The sequence below is a fragment of the Mercurialis annua genome, linkage group LG5 (genome assembly GCF_937616625.2).
Source record: "Mercurialis annua linkage group LG5, ddMerAnnu1.2, whole genome shotgun sequence".
NCBI lineage: Eukaryota > Viridiplantae > Streptophyta > Magnoliopsida > Malpighiales > Euphorbiaceae > Mercurialis > Mercurialis annua.
Window position 1 is genome coordinate 5190979 of NC_065574.1, and position 21290 is coordinate 5212268.

General features: G+C 32.9%; 3 protein-coding genes across 3 annotated transcripts; 1 reads left to right on the forward strand and 2 right to left on the reverse strand.

Moving 5' to 3' along the window:
- Window positions 1-3244: 3244 nt before the first annotated feature.
- Window positions 3245-6840, reverse strand: LOC126682475 (tyrosine-sulfated glycopeptide receptor 1). The gene has a single exon (XM_050378189.2). It carries the CDS (start codon window positions 6515-6517, stop codon window positions 3314-3316), a length of 3204 nt encoding a protein of 1067 aa, XP_050234146.1. The 5' UTR covers window positions 6518-6840; the 3' UTR covers window positions 3245-3313.
- A 5520-nt stretch (window positions 6841-12360) lies between these two features.
- LOC126680510 (uncharacterized) lies at window positions 12361-16001 on the forward strand. Its single transcript, XM_050375642.2, has 2 exons — window positions 12361-12943; window positions 13712-16001. Exons 1-2 carry the CDS (start codon window positions 12466-12468, stop codon window positions 14905-14907), a joined length of 1674 nt encoding a protein of 557 aa, XP_050231599.1. The 5' UTR covers window positions 12361-12465; the 3' UTR covers window positions 14908-16001.
- A 22-nt stretch (window positions 16002-16023) lies between these two features.
- On the reverse strand, window positions 16024-20631 carry LOC126680509 (histone-lysine N-methyltransferase, H3 lysine-9 specific SUVH3-like). Its single transcript, XM_050375640.2, has 3 exons — window positions 20462-20631; window positions 18066-20307; window positions 16024-16337 (listed from the first exon to the last, which is right to left on the reverse strand). The coding sequence occupies exon 2, from the start codon at window positions 20150-20152 to the stop codon at window positions 18116-18118; it is 2037 nt and encodes a 678-aa protein (XP_050231597.1). The 5' UTR covers window positions 20153-20307; window positions 20462-20631; the 3' UTR covers window positions 16024-16337; window positions 18066-18115.
- Between the last annotated feature and the right edge of the window lie 659 nt (window positions 20632-21290).

A 21290-nucleotide genomic window follows, 5' to 3' on the forward strand; every position in this document is an offset into this window, starting at 1 on the left:
TTTAAATTTATTTTTTAATATAATATAAATTATTTATATTATTATATTTATAAATATTTAGTTTAAATAAAAAAAGTTAATAATTTAAATGTTCAAAAATGAAAGTATAGTTATAATATTTAGTTTAAATAAAAAAAATAACTTATCAGTGCTTTCTTTCATTCAGTATTATAGCAGTAAAATGAAAGTATAGTATATCATAAATTGCTGATTTTTATTAATTATTATGAGAATCTAATGCTAAATTGTATAGGCTATACAAATGTTGGTAATCATTAAATTAACATTTGAATATATTTACTATGACATATATTAAAAGTCACTATAAAATATCATATAATAACATTTGTGAAAATTTCAATATTCATTTATTAATATTAGTTATAATATCGTTTACAATATCTATAATTAAAATTAAAATTATTTTTAAAAGTTATTTTATTAATTAATATTGAGTTTATTACTACATTAGATTTTAAAAAAAAAATCATTTTTCATTTAATTTATCAAAATAAATTTGGCATGATAAGAAAGCAATGAAAAACTATTTTTTTATGGAATTACAATACTTAATCCATGTCAAATCTGATTTTACAATTTTTTTTTTGATAAATGATTATTATATTAGCTCAACCACAAAAAAATGAAAGGTAAGAACTCTTTAGCAAAAAGAGCTATGTTTCTAAAAATGTCATTACCATTATACAAAAAGATCAGATTATGTGATTTATAATGAATCACACGCTTATTAACATGCAAAAAAATAAATTAAATTATGTTAATTCTTGTGTGAACATCCTTCTGTTTTGAATTTTCCAAATATCTCAAACACAAAAGAATCAAACTATTGCTCATAATTGTCTGTATCTAAAACCAGCTAATGCTAACCATTGTTGATAAAAATCCTTGCAATTTTTCGAGAAAAAAAAAGGTCACAATTTCAATTTTGTTTAACAAAGAATTCCAAACCGACCAAGCTAAAGGATACGTGAATGTATTTTCTGTTTCTATAAGCTTATGAAGGACGGATCTATTTCTTCAGTAAAGTTGCTGAAATAGCTCTTGATATAAGACTCGTCAACCTTCCATTGCGCTAATTTTACAATTCGAAAGACTTAAAAATATTTCAACTATTTCTCCACTATGGCCTAATTGTTATCCTTTTTTTATTAAACCATGTACAAATTTCAAGAAAAAATACACAATGCTTAAATATTATAAAGCGTTAGCAAATTTTTGATAATTGCAAATGTTTTTTTGATAGTTAAACAATTACGAGCTACATATACTATTTTAAATTGGTTTTTATCTAATTTAAATTTTAAAATGAGAAATTATGAAATTAAAATGTAAATGTAAATGTATATTTTTGAAAATTCTTGCAATTTTATTATTAAGTTATACATCTCTAAAAAAAATTAGTATGATTGTATATAAAATAATATATGTGGTTCTGGTGCTTTTTATATGAAATTATGGCCATGTTTGGTTCATGAAATAGGTGCGGAATGGAATAGCTATTCCGTATAAAATGAAAATTCTTTGCTTTGGTTATGGAATAGGTATTTCCTGTAATTGTTATTTCATGATTTTGTGGAATAAGTACTCCTCTCAAAAATTAAAAAATGATTTTTTCATTCTTTATTGAATAACTAATCTATTTCATTCCTTAAAAAAAAAAAAACTAATCTATTTTATGTTATTCCATTTCATGAACCAAACATGGCCTATAATTAATTATTTCTGGCTATGTAAACTTTACCAGGAATGGAAACTATAATATAGTGCTTTTACAATTGGAAGTAGGGGAGACTATGTACCAAACCCATGACATGGAAAGAAGACGAACCCAATTGATATTCAAGCTGAAGTCGAAGCATCCCAGTCAATCAGATCAGAAAAAACTGGTACTAGCGGTTGAATTTCCCCATGATCTCTTATTATTTAATACAACGGTATGAATATCAAAGCAAACCCATAAAAATACCCCTTTAATTAATTAAAAAATAGATACAACCGCATATCGTTTATCAGGATCCGACGACAGACAACTTATTGATCGGTTCATGTCGATTTGCTTGACTTTCTCTATAAAAAAAATTAATAATTTTGAATCTAATTTTTAAAAAAACGCGTTAAGATGAAACTGAAAACCTCCTTAATTTAAGAAGTCTCAGTTACGCGATTAAATATTCTTTTCACATTTTTTTAGAAAACTCCCTTATAGGTTAGGATTTTCCCTCTCATTTTTGTTGTTGTTTGATAGGGCGAACAGGCGGTTCTTATGTTTATGACTCTCGGATTGTTTTCGAAATAAAATATTTTTGATGGTTCAATTTTTTATCTTTCAATAAATTTCTAAATATTTTTTGTCTTTTAATAAGTTAAAAATAATTTATTCAAGTCCAAGAGACAAGTTCGAGAACCAGATTGACACTATCCTCATTTTTCTTTATCCCCTTTAAACCACTAGTAGTTTGAACAAACGGCGATATTTTCTTTTCTTATCTTCCATTTTCAGATAAATTGTTTTGGCAAAGTTTGGAAGGATATTATAAAAAAGATATTAAAATTTAAATCGTTAAAAAACAGTCACTAACTTATCAAACTATTTCACCGGATGTCACGTGAAGCAAAACGCACTGAACTTTGTGCATTTAATACTATGTGACATGCCAGAATTACAAAAAGGTTTACAATTCACTATCTTTTTTTAACAAAAGGGTATAACTTACCTGTTTTGTAATTTACGATAAATGACTTTTTTTTTTAAAGACGGTGACCTCCCTGAGAAATAATTCGATAAGTTATTGATTGTTTTTTAGTGATTTGAATTTTAATACCCTTTAACCGGGGAGTTTAATATCCAAGTTTTGAACTTAAACCAAATAAAAGAGCTTTAGGTTTTGCCAAATTTCAAGCAACCATTAATATAACTGTCTAAGCTTTCTATGGATATTTCAATTTGTTCTCAGGTAACCCTTTTTCCTTCACATTATAAGCATTGATACATTACATATTTATTTCTGTTTTGTGATATATTCGTAGGACATTATTTTGCATGTTAAGTGTTTGTTAAAATGCTTGTGTTGCAAGTAATTTTTCGCAAAACGATCTTCTGCTCCAATACAGATTCTTAGCTAACATCTACTATATTAGTTTAATTGTATAACTTTTTCTGTACATCTTCAAAGCAGTATGATAAACTCTTATTTACAATAGCAAAATGATATAAAAAACTGCATTCATAAACCCACATTTTGTGCAGCTATATTCATCTTTTCAAAATATTATGTGCATTAAGGCATTTACATTAGCTCATATTTTGGTGTCTGTGTGCTCCCACATTGGTTAGCCAGGTTACAACTTCCTTGATGGTTGGTCTCTTGAATGGGTTTTGGTTGACACACATGCATGCCAACTCTAGCACTTGCAACAACTCATCATCAAATCCCTTCCCCTTCAGGTGGGGATCGAAGATTTCGTCTTGTTTACCCGCGATTCTTGTTTGTTGGACCCAGACAACGAGTTCCCTCGACATCTTTGGCTTGAAAGCATCCACAGGTCTCTTTCCTGTGAGCAGCTCGAGCATAACGACCCCAAAACTGTACATATCGCCTCTTAATGTGGCTACCCATGCTTGTCCATACTCTGGGGGAATGTAACCTAGAGTACCGACTAGCTCGGTTGACACATGAGTTTGATAAGGAAGAATCAATCTGGCCAATCCAAAATCTGCGACGTGTGCCTCAAATTTATCGTCAAGAAGGATATTGCTGGACTTGATGTCGCGATGGACAATGTGTGGTTCGCATATCTGGTGCATATAAGCCAAACCATAACTGGCGCCCCTGGCAATATTTAGTCGAGTTGGCCAATCTAGTTTGGATGCCCCATCAGGCTTCTCGTGCAACCAGTAATCCAGACTTCCGTTCTCCATATAGGAATATATAAGCAGTCGAAAGCCCTCGTGCACACAATAACCCTGCAAGGAAACCACGTTCTCGTGTTGGGCTGTGGAGAGAGCTTCTACTTCAGCTTTAAACTCTCTTTCCATGAGTCCTGTATCTCCCGAGAGTTTCTTGACAGCCAACTTGACCCCATTTGCAAATGTTGCTTTGTAGACCAAACCAAAGCCTCCACAGCCAACAATGTTTGCTTGATTGAAATTATCAGTGGCTTTTAAGAGTTCGCTAATGGTTAGATCCTTGATCTCTTCTGTGTTGTTTGGAAATATAACTAGGCTTGTATCCTTGCCGGCTTCAGGAGGAAATCCAGAATCGGAGTTGTTGGGTAGTCTGTCCATCTCTACATCGTCAGAGTCCTCTCCTGGAATGATCCTTCTCTTGGACAATATCCACAGTGCTAGTATAGCAATGAGTAAACCAGTTCCGAAACAAACTCCAACAACTAGTGCAACAATAAGTTTCACATTTGCGTTTTTATGTGCAGAACGGTGGCCGGGCCCTGATGAACCTGAGCAAGAACGCTGTATAGAAAGACCACATAATCCAGGATTCCCTACAAAGCTGGAAGCTGGGAATGTATCAAACTGACTTCCAGATGGTATAGGTCCTTGAAGATCATTATCGGAGACATCGAATGAAGACAAGAAATGCAGACCACTTAGTGACGCAGGTATTTCTCCAGAAAGTTGGTTTCCAGCAAGATTCAATGTCTCCAAGTTGGTGAGATTTGATAATTCATCAGGAATGTTGCCAGAGAAGTTGTTATTTCTGAGATCCAGCACATGAATAAACTTCAGTTGGCCAATTTCTTTAGGGATTTCACCACTGAGCCTGTTGTTTCCCACATATATAGCTGGTGGCAGGCTAGAGAGCTGATTGTACTGCTGATAGGTAGCATTAGCAGGCTGCGCAAACACAGGCAAAGGTAGATAACTGCGGTCTATTAGTTCATTTGCCCCGCGTGATGCTAGTGTCTGCAATCCTCCAAGTTCCTTTGGCAATCCACCTGTAAGGAGATTATTGGACAATTCTAGGTAGAACAGGTTTTCTAGACCAGCCAACCAACTGGGAACAGAGCCTGTAAGTCGATTAACAGATAAGTCCAATACCTCTAGGTCCTTGAGTTTCCTTAGCCATGTGGGCACTTGGCCGGAGAGTTTGGAAGCGCCAATTGCAAGAACTTGGAGATTTTGGAATCCATTCAAGTCTCCTATGTCTTGATCATCTGGTATTTTTTCATTTAAGAAATTCACCGAGAGGATCAAAGTAGTGAGGTTCTTGCAACCCATCATAATTTGGATAGCCCCGGTAAGATTGGTCAAGTTATTGTATGAAACGGACAAGAAAGACAATGATTCCACTTTTTGTATATCAGGTGAAAACTGCCCCTCCAATTGGTTAAAGGCAAGTCTAACGGCAGCTAGCTTAGTACATGAATAAAGGGTTGTGGGCAAAGTACCTGTAAAGTTATTGTTACCAAGATCTAGGATGCTGAGTTGGCCGAACCTGGAGAAATCAAACTCAGAGAGCTTCCCTTTCAACAAATTCACCCGCAAATTTAGTGTAACAAGTTTGATACAGTTTGTTAGTGATGACGGGATTGTTCCAGTGAGCTTGTTGATATGAAGCTGCAGCTGTTCCAAGTTGGTTAAGTTGCCGATATCTTGAGGTATCGTGCCAGCCAAATTATTGGAATAAAGATCAAGAATCCTGAGGTCTTTTAGGTTCACCAGTGCATTACTGATGTTACCAGATAGATTGTTGAGAGGCAAGGAGAGTCGTTCAAGCATGACTGCTTGGTAAATATCTTCAGGAATACTCCCCCATAGATTATTGAAACCTGCAGAGAAAATCCTCAGATTGGAACATTTACCTATCCCCAGTGGAATTTCTCCACTAAAATCATTGTTGGAGAAGTCAAGAACCGTCATGGTGCGCGAAGAAACAAGACATATATTAGATGGAATTCGGCCTGTAAAGCTGTTGTTGCTGACATTGAATCTACTCAAATTTCCAGCAAACTGAAGAAATGAATTGGATTGAATTACCCCATCAAACTGATTGCTAGATAAGTCCACTTCTTGGATAGCCATAGTTCTGTTGCTGCTATCACCAATTGATGGCAAATCTCCATGGAAACGATTGTAGCTCAGATCAAGAATCTGGAGACTACTAAGAGAGAAGAATCCGGCCGGAACCCGACCGGTCAGGCCATTATGAGACAGGTTGAGATTACTCAAACGAGTCAGATTAGGAACAGAATCCGGTAGAGTTCCACTGATACCTCTAAAAGGCAGCAAAACACCAACAACTCGATCATCTCCATCACAAACAATACCTTCCCAAGAGCAGCAATCAACAGAATCAGAAGAAAGCCAATTCAAAGGAGGTGAAGCTGACGTGTTTGACAAGAAAACCAAGAGAGAATTATGATCATCTTGATTACAGACAGCTCCAACATAGCAAGAATGAATCAAAAGTAAGAAAACCAGTACGAGAATAGACGAGACCATAACTGAAAAGTTAACATGTTTCACCATCGTTCCCATAAGAACATAATTAGCCCGTATCTAAGCAAACTGATACAAAGATTTGGAGATGGGAGTTGTAAAAAAGCCATTGACTAAAAGCAGGAAAAGATAATAAATTTAGAGAGAGAGAGTGTGTGAGGCTGACGATTGGTCACTAATGATATTAAAATACAAATATTCATAAAGAAGCATCATTTTGTGATATGAATATTATTATTAAGCGTTTACTTTTGTGGGCGGCTGGTAGTGGCTGATGGTGGTGGTGGTGGTAGTGGTGGTGGTGGTGGAAATGGAGATGGATTGGACTCTTTCTTTGGGATTATGATTGATTGATTGATTGATGACTAAACCCACCATGCTTTGTTTTAATTATTATTAGTGTTTAATTATTACCATTTGCTTTTGTTTTTGTGTTTTTGGATTGCATCTAACTTTCTCTATGAATGGAAACTGTATCATAGTGTTTTTACAATTGGAAGCAATGTTTTGAGGACGAGTCATACCGGCCGGTTCAATCGGAAATCGGATGTTTGATTGGTTTGATTTTTGTAAAAAATCAATTTATTTAATTAAACCTCCTTGAATTTGAAATAATCATAGACCATTATATTAGCTAAACTATAAAATCGTTTGGATTAGATTAGTGATCAAAAAAGATAAATTCGGTCTAACTGGCTTTAAAGTCGGAAATTTGGTCCTACCCGAATAAACCGGAGAATACAGATTGAAATGATATATGAACCGACGGTTTTATTTAATTTTGTTAAATCGATTTAACTGGTAGTTTAAATGGAAATCGATGGCTAAACAGGTTTGACTATTGGATCAATTTTAAAAATGTTAGATATGTACTATAGAAATATACTTATTGTTCATTTATTTAGTTAAAAATGATGGTTGAACCGATTGAATTATGAACTGATAAATTTTACCATTGGTTCAATTTTAAAATACTAACTGGGAGGTGTTGCTTAAATCCGAAAGTACCAGATTCGAATTCTATTATATAAAAGAGCTATATGAATAATTATTATCTGAAGAATAAAATTTCATAATGGTATTAGAGTATAATTTTTATTTAAATAAGATTACTAGTATTTTTTAATAATGCACTGATTTGAATGGTTAATTAATTTGAGTGAATGATGGTATATTGTCATTTAGTGGGCAGGGTGTTGGTTGTACTTATCTTTGGAATTTCTATTTTGTGAAATTGGTAAGCAGACAGATAGGCAATGCTTGCAAGTTGCAACAAACCCAGAAATTAAATTTGCCTAAACTGCTCAATGGTCAACCCCCTCATTAGGAGTGTGCAGCCATAACCAAATTAATCCAATTTTAACTTTAATTTAGTTTCATTTTCTGTTAATCCAGAAAGGTTATGGTTGACATTTTAAAAAAAAAAACTAATTAATTTGGTTCAGCTAAATTTTTAATATGAAATTTTTGAATTAAACGAACAAAACTGAATTAATTAAATTAAAGCATATATATAACGTTCTTTTTGTAAATTTTTAAATATTCAAGGTGCTATCGTAAGTTTTTATAGGATTGAATGTCCATTTGTCTTCTAAATTTTTAAATGATTATTATAAAGATTTATATTAAAAAAAATCACGAACTTTACATGTTTTCTCATTTTAATCTTACAGTTTAAATTTTCTCATTTTCATGCACGAACTACCACTTTTTCTCAAATTCATGCACGGTGCTGAGGTAGCACTCATTCATTAATGTAAAATAACCTCCACCTCAACAAATTACACCAATAGAGTCGTGACACATCATCACCGTGCATGAATTTGAGAAAAAGTGATAGTTCGTGCATGAAAATGAAAAAATTTAAACTGCGTAATTAAAATAAGAAAACATGTAAAGTTGATGAATTTTTATGACATTAACCCTTATTATAATTAAATATTAACACCAAAATTAATTTAATTCATTTTTACTTTTTAGTAATTATAATTCTTTAAATAACCAAAATTATTTATTTTTATTATACATATTTCGATTATAGTTATAATATTATTATTATTATTTTAAATTTGATTACGGTTAATTCTATTTTAATTCAGAATTGAACCGGCCGATGCACATCACTGCCCCTTATAGCACATAATTACTAGTTTTTTTTTTAATACAAAACTGAATGATCCTTGTTGCTTGGCACAAACTTTTCTTTCATCATGTTATGCTTAGAGTTGCCGTCAAGATGATTGTGTTTTAAAAGCCTTCATGATTCTAAAATATTTACAGTTTGCTATTATTCTTAATTTTAATACAATTTTTTAGAGAACGGTATTAGCTGTAGTTTCGGTTATTTACATATTTTTATTTCGTTTATAATTGAATCCGCTCAATTGGATCAATTAAATTAAATCTCTTTGCGTGTCAGTCATAATAATTGTTTTTATAATTTTTGATTTGAGTGGATGAATTTACTTTAATAAACCACACCTTTCTTTCTTTTTTTATAATTGAAAAGAAAAAAGTTTGTGAGAAAAATTGAACGCACGACTTAACAAATTGATATCAAACGTTAATACCATTTGAGATAACTCATTGGTAATAGATCACACCTTTCAATAGATCTCATTTGAGGAATTCATGTTTAATTTATTTAATTGTAAAGATTATTCAAATAAAATCTTTCAAGTATATAATTAAAAGAAGGTTTAATTGTCTAGAAATATTTCACCTTTTTGACTTTTTTATGGTCTAAATATTTAAAATTACCAATTTTAGCTTATTTTTTTATTTTTAATTTCAATTGTAAATATTTGTTCATATATATCCTTTATATTGTTTATTGCAATTTGATTTTTTTTTATCATAAGAATTCAAACATGAAAGTATTTTTGAAAACTTTTTCACTCTAATTTAAACAAATGCCTATAATTAAAACTAAACAAAAGAGACTAAAATTGATGATTTTATAAATTCGGGTTATAAAAAAAAGGTGGAGTATCTTTTAATTATTAAGCCTTAAGAAATAAAAAATAAAAAATATATTAATATAAAGGACAAACATTTGAAATCGTTGGACACACTAGAATTAACAAATGTTCAAAGATGTTGATGTTCATAAGTTCAACCCAAAGGTCATTCAGTTTAAATAAATCTCAATTTGGAACTTTGAATTTACTATTTTCCAACGTATGAATCTTATTTTTGTATGTGACAAGCAGGTTTTGTGAAATTTATAAACATTTTCAACTTGATCTTTGAAAATTGCAATTGGACTAAACAAATAGAAATAGAAAGTCAAGTCACAACCCATATAAGCCAAGGTGTCTTGATAAGTACCCAAAACTAGAATAAAGCACCTTCCATTCAATAATTCCTGTTTCTAATTTGAAATTGAAAGGTTATATGTAATATCACCTAATATATTTTTATCCCTTATGGCCTCACATTTTTATTTTATGTATGAAATTTTTACATTGATGGTGTTTACATACCGAATAACTAATTAGAACTAAATATATTTTAAATTTATTAATTTTTGCCAATATATATGATAAAGTAGAAGATTTTGGAAAAAAAATTAGACCTATACATAAGTTTTTTTTTTTATTACAAATTGTTGATAGAGCGGCCGGGTTGGGAATGAAGGGATCCCCATTTTTTTGTTTCGCTTCAGGTGATGATTAGTGGGTCAAGTTCACTGCGTGCTCTTGATCACATTCACTAAAGAGTCGGGTTGCTCGTCTCTATCTTCAAAGGGACTTATGTACTCTATTCGCTGTTTATTCCACTCGTTATTACTAAACGAATACATAAAGTGCCTCGAGGATAATAAGAGATGAAGAAAGTGGAATCTTTTCCTTTAGCTTGGAAAGAGACACACAGTAAGAAAAAGATATAAAAACTCATCAGCAGAACTATGAGACCATTATAAAAAAATGCAAGTTCAAATAAATTGTCTTAACCTCAAGAAGGATGTAATAGAGAGATGTTTAATAGACACTAAAAATTTATTTGCTTATACATATTTTTTTTTCTCAAATTATATGGTGTCTGGAGTGTATATGTGGTGTGTGTACGTATGTATATATATAATAAAAAAAAAAAAAAATGGTACAAAAATGACCCTACACGTTATCTCAAATCTCACTTGGTTCCTATATTTTTTTTCGGATGTCAATTATGATCTTCGTATTTTGTCTGTTAACAAAAAAACATACAACACAGCTGGAACATTCATTCCCGTTAACTAATATGATGTGACGCTCTTTTTTTACCGCAAGACTCTTAGAGCATCTCCAATGGTGTTCTTTATTTTAAAAAGCATATTTAGTAAAATAAAGAGTACCTTTAATATAAAGAGTAATATATTTAAATTTACTCCAATAACTCTCTAATAATAACTCTTTATTTTATTTTTATTATTATAAATGATATTAAAATATTAATAATATTGGTTTACTTATTCAGTTTTTAAATTCAAAAATATAAAATATTATATTTCAAATGAAAAATAACTAACTTATTTTAAAATTTGAAAGTTTATCTTTTTGAAAATGAAATAGAAAATAAAAATGGCTCCCCACATATAGAGAGCTATTTTCACTCTCTTTTTTAAATTTAAATTTTAGAGAGTTCATTGGACTTTAATTTATTGATCAAACTCTTTAAATTAAAGAGTTTGTCAATTTTAAAAAGACCATTGGAGATGCTCTTATGTGACATATGACTGTTTCCAAAAATGTACAAAAAGGATCATAAATTTACTCTAACTTTCACTTAGTCATTAATATTTATTAGATCTCATTTACGACCTTAATAAAATACATATTTTAAACACAACAATTGGCGGAATTTGACGTCTTTATGAACTAATATAAAACTTACGAGCATGTACAAATCTGATTTGGCAAAATTTACTAATTTTTTTTAAAAAATTAGATGAAATTGATAATTTGTTATCATCTTTTTAAAAATCAAAATATAAATCTCGGTTCTCGATCCACAGCTACCACCTAAGGTATCGTATAGCTCCAAAGCGAATATCCATATGCCACCACTTAAGAAACTCTAATTTTTTTACTTTCACTAATTATAAAAGCTATGGTAAAAAAATGTTAATGATGCTATCTAATTTTTGTATTAATTTAGCTAAACCAGTATATTGAATGTCCACAAGTTCTTAAATTAATGCCACGTCATATTCGTTAATAGAGATATTCAATTCCGTCAATTATTGTGTTTAAAAATATAAATTTTATTATTAAGGTCATAATTGAGATAAAAAAATATTAAATGACTAAGTGAAAAGCGGAGTAAATATTAAGATCGTTTATATATTTTTTTTGTTAAAAATCATTCCACGATAGAGTCTTATGATAAGAAAAGAGTGTTATATCAAATTATTTAATGGAAATAAATGTATCACTATTTTTTTTTTGTTAACAGAAGAATATAAAAGTCATAATTGAAATTCAAAAAACACAAAAAAAAAACTAAGTAAGTAATATTTGAGATTAGCATTAGAGTCATTTTTTTTTGCTTTTTTTGTATAAAAATAGAACTTACATCATTTAATTCAATATAATTTTTAAAAATTATAATACTTATATATTATCTTGAATTAATAGATATTAATTAAATTATAAACAGTTATTTACTATTAAAGTGATTATATATTTTAGATATTATTTTTATTAATTAAATTATACAGTTATTTACTATTTTAGATTTGGCAAAATTATATATTTTAGATATTATCTTTAATTACAATAATAAATTTTAAAAATATAATGCAATCTAACAAAAATAATTTTAATGTTTTTTTTTTAAAAAAAAATCTATATAAATCAGTGTTTTATACGAATTGTCACCCATCATAATTTATCATCTACTATTACAGAATATATTAGCGGGATAAGTAGAAACAAAAATCGCGGGAAAACGAAACAGTAAAAACTTAATCGATTTCTCTCAAACAAAATTAAACACAAACAATGAAACAAGAACAAAATATGGGTTTTAAAAGAGGGGGAATTATATGGGCAAAAGTGCGAATACACCCCCAAAAATGGCGGCCCGCCATTGTTTTAAGCATCAAAGCTCACTGGGTTTTAGTTTCCTTCTTCACCAACTCCTCCCGTTACATTCTTGATACGGACGTCTGTTCTTTTCAAGAAAACTACGAGTCTTTAGTTAAGACTGTTGAGAAGGGTAGCAAGGGAGATAAGTTATTGGATTTTGCTTTGAAATTGATTGCCAGTAAAGTTTATTCGAGCTTGAAATGCTGCTCTTGCCATTTCTTGATTTCGAGAAGAGAAGCGGAAATTCCGAGGAGGGAGAAATTGTTTCAGAGTGGGGCGGTTTTAGGGTTTGTTCTTGATGTGGCGGTTGAACCGTTTGTTGGTGATTCTGATTTGATTTATGCTGTTGGTATGGCTGCCAAGATTCATGCTTTTCGCCGTTTTATTGTTGGTAAGTGGAAGTTTTTCTTCATTTAATATTAATAACCCAATTGGGTACTTGACTATTTATTAAATCCCGGGATGTCGACTGTCCACAAGCTCACATACCTGACAGTTCCGGGCTATAATGTCCAGTAGTCCAATCCCATGTAGCCGGAATTTTAATCAGTAATCATAGCGCCCAGATGGCTGAGACTTAGACCACCTGACCAAACCCGTATGGGCAATATTTGCCTATTTATGTTCTTTCATAGTAAAGTTTAAAAATAATTGAAGTGATTGATGATTGGCTGTGATAGTGATTGAATTGGGTGATTTTGATTTTCTTTTTTGGTTCTTTAAGTTTGTGTTTGTTGATTTTCTGTAGCTGTTTCATTTGTGTTACTGTGTTAGTGACATTGTGTTGATAAGATTTAGGGGGTCTTTGGGTAATACTGCAATGATAGTGCTTGATTAGTTTCGAGCAAAGATGGAACATAAGTTGGTATGAAAGTGAAATGTGCTAGCTAGGGATGACTTTAAGTAGCAGTGTTTCATGCACTTTCTACAGTGTTAGTCTCATTGTGTGGATGATGTTTTATGCTTGCTTTATCTGTGTTTTATTTAGTTTTTGCTTACGAGGAAACCACATCCCGTTAAAGTAAATACTTCACTTAATTGACCTCTCTCGTGTTTTTAGGATGAACTGCACAGTAGCATTGTTTTCTGCAGCAGCATTTTTCTAACTTTGTTTGAATATCATGCGTTATTGTGTTTCTTCTTTCTGTTTTCTTTTTAGGTAAACCGGTAGCTCAAAAATCTGATACTCCACAGCTCGACTTCAAACTGCCGAATAAGGATCAAACTGACTTCAGGTCATGGAATGAAACTGAGCTGACAAAGACACCATCAGTACATGAGATGCTACTAATGTTGCGTTCTCTTGCTTTAGATTCACAATATTTAAACAGGCAATGCTTGAGCACAGTGAAAAAGAATGTTTTGTTTTTCAGAAATTCGGTATGCCAAACTGGCTTGAATTCCATGTTTGAAAAATCCTCACATTCTCACAGCAGCAGTTGTCGCCCTCGATATATAAGAAGTCTTGACGGGAATAATGGTAGAAATGTTTTGGCCCTCATGAAACCTTATGCGGCAAGCTCTATTAACTTCTCGGAGTTGAAAAGGCCTTATGATGATCACATTGATTCTGATTTTTGTTATAAGCGGTACAAGACTAAGCATCTCTCCTCGTCCAATGGAGCTAATGTTAACATTGAGGAAGAGAAAACTAAGGACAATATACGTTTATGTGATGCTTTGATCTCAAAGCCTGCTCTCTCGGATATTTTCTTGAGGTTCTTCAATGGTGCATATGATTTTCTACACAGATTCAGAATAAGATCTAAATCCAGTACATCAAGTGCAAGTGCAGAAACAATAAAGTACTTGCCCGCTCCCGATCCTACAGATCATTACAGCACCGACACTATAACCTATGCAAACATTAGAGGCAGCTCTATTGATGATAGGAAGCATGAGACACAGGTTAGTTCTGACGTAACTGTTATACCCGAAGAAGTAGAAAAACAATCGGGGCTTGATGCTCTCTGGGACTCGGACTATCTAAATTTGCACATCAAGTTTCCTAAAGATTCCAATCTTCCATCCAAGGAGGATTTGATAAGGAAATTCAGTCGATTTGGAAAAATAGATTCGCATAAAACCAAAATCTGTACGCGGTTGCGTTCTGCTCAGGTGGTTTTCTTAAGCCATCTTGATGCGGCGACTGCTTATCAGTATGCAAAGAGGAAGAAAGTTTTATATGGAGGAGGAAATGTTCTGTTCTGGCTTCGACCAGATGAGAAACGAAGTGAATCCAAGTTTCGAGTCCCTTCGCCCAGCATTAAATCATGCCTAAAGAAATCCGATAAAGAGGATAAGCGGCATGCCAAGAGGGTGAAGTTTATAATGGAAACTAATGATGAACCATGAAGAGACATGGATGGCAGTAAACCAATCCAAGATTTTGTTGTATCCATTCCAGTGCAGGTGAATATTATTCTTGTGCTGTCTGTTCCCTTCAAAAAATGCAAGATTGTGCTTCAAGGGGTGAGCTGACATCTTATGTTTCTTTGGTGCGCCTTTTTAGCCAAGGATAGGGAAAGCTAGAAATTCTGTTGTGAATTAGTGGCCTTCACAAACTTTTGACACCATCTTGAAAAATGATTTTGTTTGCTGTAATGTTTGAACATATATGCATCAGCTAGGCCAAGGCAATGTTCTAAATTCTTTATGATTTTTACGATATACATAAAAACAGAACAAGTAAACAAAATACCAAATGATTTTTACGATTTAATCGGTCCAATAGCTTTCTATCTATCCAAATGAGTTGAATTGTGTTTTTGATTTGTAAGAAAGAATCAAACCAGATTGACCTCAAATTTTCAGTTTGTGATCGTCTTGTAAAGTGACAGAATTAGGGTAATTGTTCCTGACCATCACTGAACTTTCGAGTTTTTTCATTTTAGCCACTAAACTATTTTTTTTTTCATTTTGATCACTAAACTTTCATTTTTTTTCATTTTGATATTTCAGGTCAAAAATGCTTAGGTGGCAGCCGGAAGTTGACATATGACAACCGGATTTTACAAGTTTTACTTTAAAGATTTATCACATATACATAATTTCACTTTGAAAATGAGTTTTTAGATCAAATAATGCATATATGGCAAGTTTTCAGGTTAAAAAAAATTAATTCCGGCTGCCACCTAAGCAATTTTGGCCGAAAAATACCAAAATGAAAAAAAATGAAAGTTCAGTGATCAAAATGAAAAAAAATAGTTTAATGACTGAAATGAAAAAACTCGAAAGTTCAGTGATCTTCAGGATCAATTACCCAACAGAATTACTTTAAAGCTGCCAGAATCTGTGTTTACATGTATCCATCAGAAAGAAAAGTCTACTTATTTACTACTCTTGAATGAGGCTTTTATTGCAAGATGTAAGAATTCTCATTATGTGAAAATTCAATGAGTGGCAAGTATTCAGCAGCACACTGTCTTACTACCAAGTGCAGAAAGTATGAGAGGGGTTGTACACAAATGATACAAAAGGTTGAACATTTCAGGGACTCGCACTGAAAATATAGTACAAAATACCTTAAAATTACAAATACAAGCACCGCAATACTACTTTGATTCTGTCCCTGCTCCACCAAAATCTAACTTACACTCCTTAACAAAAATTAGATGGCAGGGGTCCTATCTTCGGACGCCACAAGCTGAGTCTGCCATTAAAAAAAGAGGATCTGTCCTACCTGGCTAGTAAAGCTTGGAAGAAGAAAACTAACATTTAAAAATGCTGTGCCCATATGATGCTCGGAACATGCATAGTTCTTGCAGTTGCTGGAATGAATTCAGCTGTGCGAGTACATGAGATCAGAGTCTTAGGAACAATATAAAGAACGCGCAAGCAAGAGACAGGCTAAATGTTACGCAACCAATAAAATAAATATGTCTAATCAACTATGAATCCTTCACTGCAAACAAAAAACAGATCTGCCAGTTTAAAATCATTGCTCAGAGGATAAATTCCATTTAATAAAAAAGAAATGACAAATCTGCCACTCAGGTAATGATTTAATAATAGATGTAGGAAAAACTGAAAAAAGGTTATTTGTCAAAATGTGCATGCTAAATGCTTCCACTTATTTATAAGACAAAATAGCTCCCTCATATTATTATTTTTTGTCAAAGATGGTAATCGACTCTTTAGAGTCTCAATTGTTAGTTTGTTAGTTACAGAGGCGTGGTTCGAACCCACAATCTCTTGGTGCACTTAGAGGTGCCTTAGCCATCCAAGCTAGGCCCACACTGGAATCAACATCATGAGGATTATGATTTTTTTTGTCAAAATAGCTCCCTCATAAGGATGCAACATCATGGAGTTTAAATTCCAAGAAGGCCAATCATAGAAAGATACAGCCGGGTTGGAAGACACAGAAGAACATTGACAGAGACAAGCAGAAAAGTTAAAGAATAGACAGAAAGAGACCACAGAACATTGTAAAAATCACATTCATGGGAGATAAAAGCATTTCAGTGTAGGGCAGCAACGTACATATCCACTGACTGTGAAAATTGATAATTACATTTTAAGAAAGCTAAAAAAATCGCTTTCAAAAATTCAAAGACAAACAAATTTGTACTCGAGGCTAGCAAGGCCACATATAATTCTAATTTTTCTCCTGCTCCTACAGTAATCCAATGACTTTCATCTGCTGCATCTAAAGGTCGATGCTAAAACAGCCAAATTATGCAAAACAACCCTTCCTCTCTTAGGGGTGGTTCGATTCACTAAATTTTGGAAGGAATGAAAACAAAGAAGGGAATGTTTCCCATTATTTGTGTTTGCTTGGAAAAAATTAATTGGAATAAGATTCCCATCCATCATGACAATTAATTTCAATTACTTTTTCTTTATTTCTCATTCCTATTATCTACTCAACCAAATAATTTACTACATCAATTCTCATTCTTATTCTTGTTTTTATTCCTGACCTTGAACCAAATGGACCTCAAAAGCTCACATGTAATTCCCCATCTTAGAAACTTCACATGCAGCCCAATCTATTACTGTTTCCAAATGTTTATACACACCTATGCCTGAGTGTCCTCCCTTTTTTATTTCTACAAGCGCATCTTGATAATTAATTTCACTACACAACACACCAAGTAAAGGTCTACTAGCTTAAGTACAAACCTATTTTATCTTAAAGATTAACACGCTAGCAACCTATAGGTGCTTCTTCCAAAAAAACAAAACAATTCCTAGGAAAACAAGTATCAAGTTCTTGATGCAGCTAAACACATGAGTAACATACACCACTTATAAAGCGCTAGAATGTCAATTTGGAAAAAGTTTTATTCTTAGATTCTTCACATAGCTTAATATCTTCCCCAAATTACTTACATACTATAAACATAAATGTTGTCTTATATGCATATATTTTTTTTATATATATATATATATAGACAAGCAATATCCAACTTCAGAAAATCAAGTAAGCCTGTAGAAACCAAAGCAAATAATATCTTATATCAACATGAAATATTTAAAATAAACAAGAACTGGGTATGATAACAGACCTTTTCAGCTATGATATGCTTCCAGCCACCATGCTAGTTGTAGACAACCTTCAAGCAAAGGAACCCCGACATTTTCGGGAGCCACATAAGCATTTCTTTTTTCCATGTCGCACGTTATTGTCATCTGCAGCCTCATCTGAGCGTGAGACCCCATAATCATAAGTCAACTCTGTCATAGGGGGTATGTGTTTCATTGCAAAAAATGCAACATGGACATAAGATTCATTGTTGGTTTCATATGCAACAGGCTGCCAAAAAGCATTTGGATCACAACTATGATTCATAAATCGAGCTACATTTCCAATATTCTTGGCATTAATGATTAAAGGAGAAGGGATATTGGGTTCTTCAGCAATGTCATTTTCATCCTCCTCTATTAGTCCAGATTCACAATTCCATTTGAATGGCTCATAAGCACGGGTTGAATCAAAGATATAATCATCGTCACCTTCTCCATCTTGCTTTGCCTTGTCTTTTTCTATAACTTCACCTGCATATTCACAAATAAAAGTACCACCACGAATAGGATCCCATGATCGCAAACCCCAACCTCTATCCTTTGTTTTAAACACTTCCAAGCGAACTTTAAAACCAGTTTGAGACACTCGGTTCTTGCAGCTGGGAATGCATGGACATGTGGGACCACACTCATGAACCAATGGCCTCCTGTTAACAAGAACTCCATTGGCTGTATAAGGGAAGTCACCTCCATTTTTCCTAATGCAAGAGCAATTCAAATCACCTTGGGCACATGCAGTGCGACAGTTGCATCCATAAGAAGGCTCGGATAGTTTAAAAGATTTGACGTACTTAACAGTAGGGACATATGTGAAGTATGCGGGTCCCTTTTCTTCATCAACATCATTTACAAGGGAAACTGGTTGACTTTCAGCCCCAGAAGTGAGGTCTGGAAGAACTAGTCCAGCTCTTGTAATAATCCCTTCCTTCCACTGCTGAATTGATTTCCAAACAGAGAAAGCACCTGGCTGCCCAGGCACTCTAGCCAACTTATACTTAAATATATTGCACCCAGATTTTCCCTTGTCCACCCATGATTCCTGAATTTTATAAAGGCCGTCATACACGTAGATCCTTCCTGCTGCATTATAGCTGTCCTTCATTCCTCGAATGACTCTCACTTCATTGGCACGATGCAAACTCCTTTCCAATGCAAGGTTACCCCTTTCAAGCTTCTGATCAGCTGCTTCCTTTTTGTTGCTGTTTGCATTACCACCCTGTCCACTATAAATCAGAACATCCCTATCTTCTGCCTCATCGTCATACCCGCCAGACGAAACAATGCTTACAGCCAGAGGATCTTCATCCACATCACCTCTAACAATCATGTAATCAATCCCAGCCATGGACTGGGAATGCAACCCAACAACACACATTTCCATTCGGAAAAAGAAAATGTCCCCAATCTCAACCCCGGGTACCACTCCAATCCTCTTCCTCATATTAGTCCTCACCCCTTTACTCATCAAGACATTCCCTGCTTTCAAATCTGCACGCTTAATCAACCCACTGGTCGCTTCCTTAGAATCCTCTAATTGGCTAATCCTTCTCCTAAGGGAATCAAACCTCATCATTATATTGTTAACCACTTCCCTATCACCATCATCCCTCTGCGCGGGAGAAATCCCCACAACAAAATTAGCAGAGACCGACAACGTAAAATCCAAGTCTTTCTTATACTTCTTTTGCGAAGCGGAAGCCGATGCCTTTGGTCGTCCTACAGCGCGCTTTGGCCTTCCATCTGAAGAACCATCTCCACTCTTAGCACTAGAAAAGTTCCCATTGGATTCAGGCGCCCGGAAAGAGCGAAGAGGAGCTGGAGTATGCGTCTGCTGCTGGTTGAGGTCAGGAGCCACGGTAGTACCCGCGGAATGCGGTCCATTAAACGGGTAAAAAGGCGAAAACCCGGCCGGGAAAGGGCCATTAGGAGGTGCACAAACAAAAGGAGGATTCTGTGGACTATTCGGAAAAACAGGTACCAAAGTACGGAGTGGTTTGACATCCAAAACTCTAGATTTATCAAAAGTAGACGAAGGAGGTACAGAATTATTACCAGACCCTCCTTCCATTTCAATAATTACTAAAAGCCCAAAAAAGTAAATAACACCAACTTATAAACCCTTCAAAATCCTCAAAAAAAGACTTCAACTTTGCCCTAATCAGCACTTCATTTCTAAATTTTCTTACCTAGAAACCAGAAAGATCATTTCTTTTGCCCTTCCAACTGCAAAAAACATAAACAAAAATGGCTTGCATGTTCATAAAAACATAAAAAACATGGAAGATCTGTAAACTAATGTATCAAATAGTACAAAAACACAATAAACGGATCAAAGTAAAAACAATTGACAAAACAAAAATTGAAACAAGAAACTGACCTTGTTGGAGAATTGGGCGAGTGTTAGGGCTGTGAAAGAAGACAGAAGTGAAAGATTCCGGTGATGGGTTTGGTTTTGGTTTGGGAAATGAGTGCTTGCCCGATGTCAAATATGTGTCCTAACTCAATAAGTCATAAAAGGAAAGCTAAATAAAAGGGCCTTTCATTTCGAATTCTTTTTCCAGTAATAGTCATTTCGGTCCTTAAATTTATGTATTAACTCACGTTTATGTATTTTAGTCAATTAAAAATAATCTACTTTTACATCAATTAATAATAATATCGTATAAAATAAATAATTTTAAAAATTGGAATGACATAATTATATTTTTAATAGACTTAAAAAATAGAGAATATTAGTGTTAATTAATTAAAAATGTTAAGTGTATGGTTCAATTTGTATTTCTTTTTCAAATTTGGCATTTCTCTTCTTTGTTTATTGTTTTACTAGAATACCAAACATAACTAGAAACTGTTAAATTGTTTTGATTTGATCATTTAGCAGAATTTTATGGTTGATATAATTTTTTTATATTTTTATCTGAATTATATTATCTATTATTATTAGTTTAATAGTAATAATTGAATAAAATGATATTTATTTTAAATAGTACGTTATGAATATGATTGTTAGATGCTAAGATTATTTTTATTATAATAATTATGATCTTTAAATATTAGCCGACCATTAAACCTATATATTCAAAAAAAGTAAGAATAAAAAATTAAATTGAATCATAATTGAAATACAATTTATTAATTGAAAATTAAAGCATAAATGATAAAATATAGTAATAGAATCAACTTATGTAAAATCAAGAGATTGCAAT

What these genes read in the sequence shown, in the direction of transcription:
- LOC126682475 (XM_050378189.2), bottom strand. Translation starts at nt 6,517, where the DNA reads ATGGGAACGATGGTGAAACATGTTAACTTTTCAGTTATGGTCTCGTCT.
- LOC126680510 (XM_050375642.2), top strand. Translation starts at nt 12,466, where the DNA reads ATGAAACAAGAACAAAATATGGGTTTTAAAAGAGGGGGAATTATATGG. An exon ending in TTTTCGCCGTTTTATTGTTG is followed by an intron (nt 12,944 to 13,711) that starts GTAAGTGGAAGT and finishes TTTTCTTTTTAG; the next exon opens with GTAAACCGGTAGCTCAAAAA.
- LOC126680509 (XM_050375640.2), bottom strand. Translation starts at nt 20,152, where the DNA reads ATGGAAGGAGGGTCTGGTAATAATTCTGTACCTCCTTCGTCTACTTTT.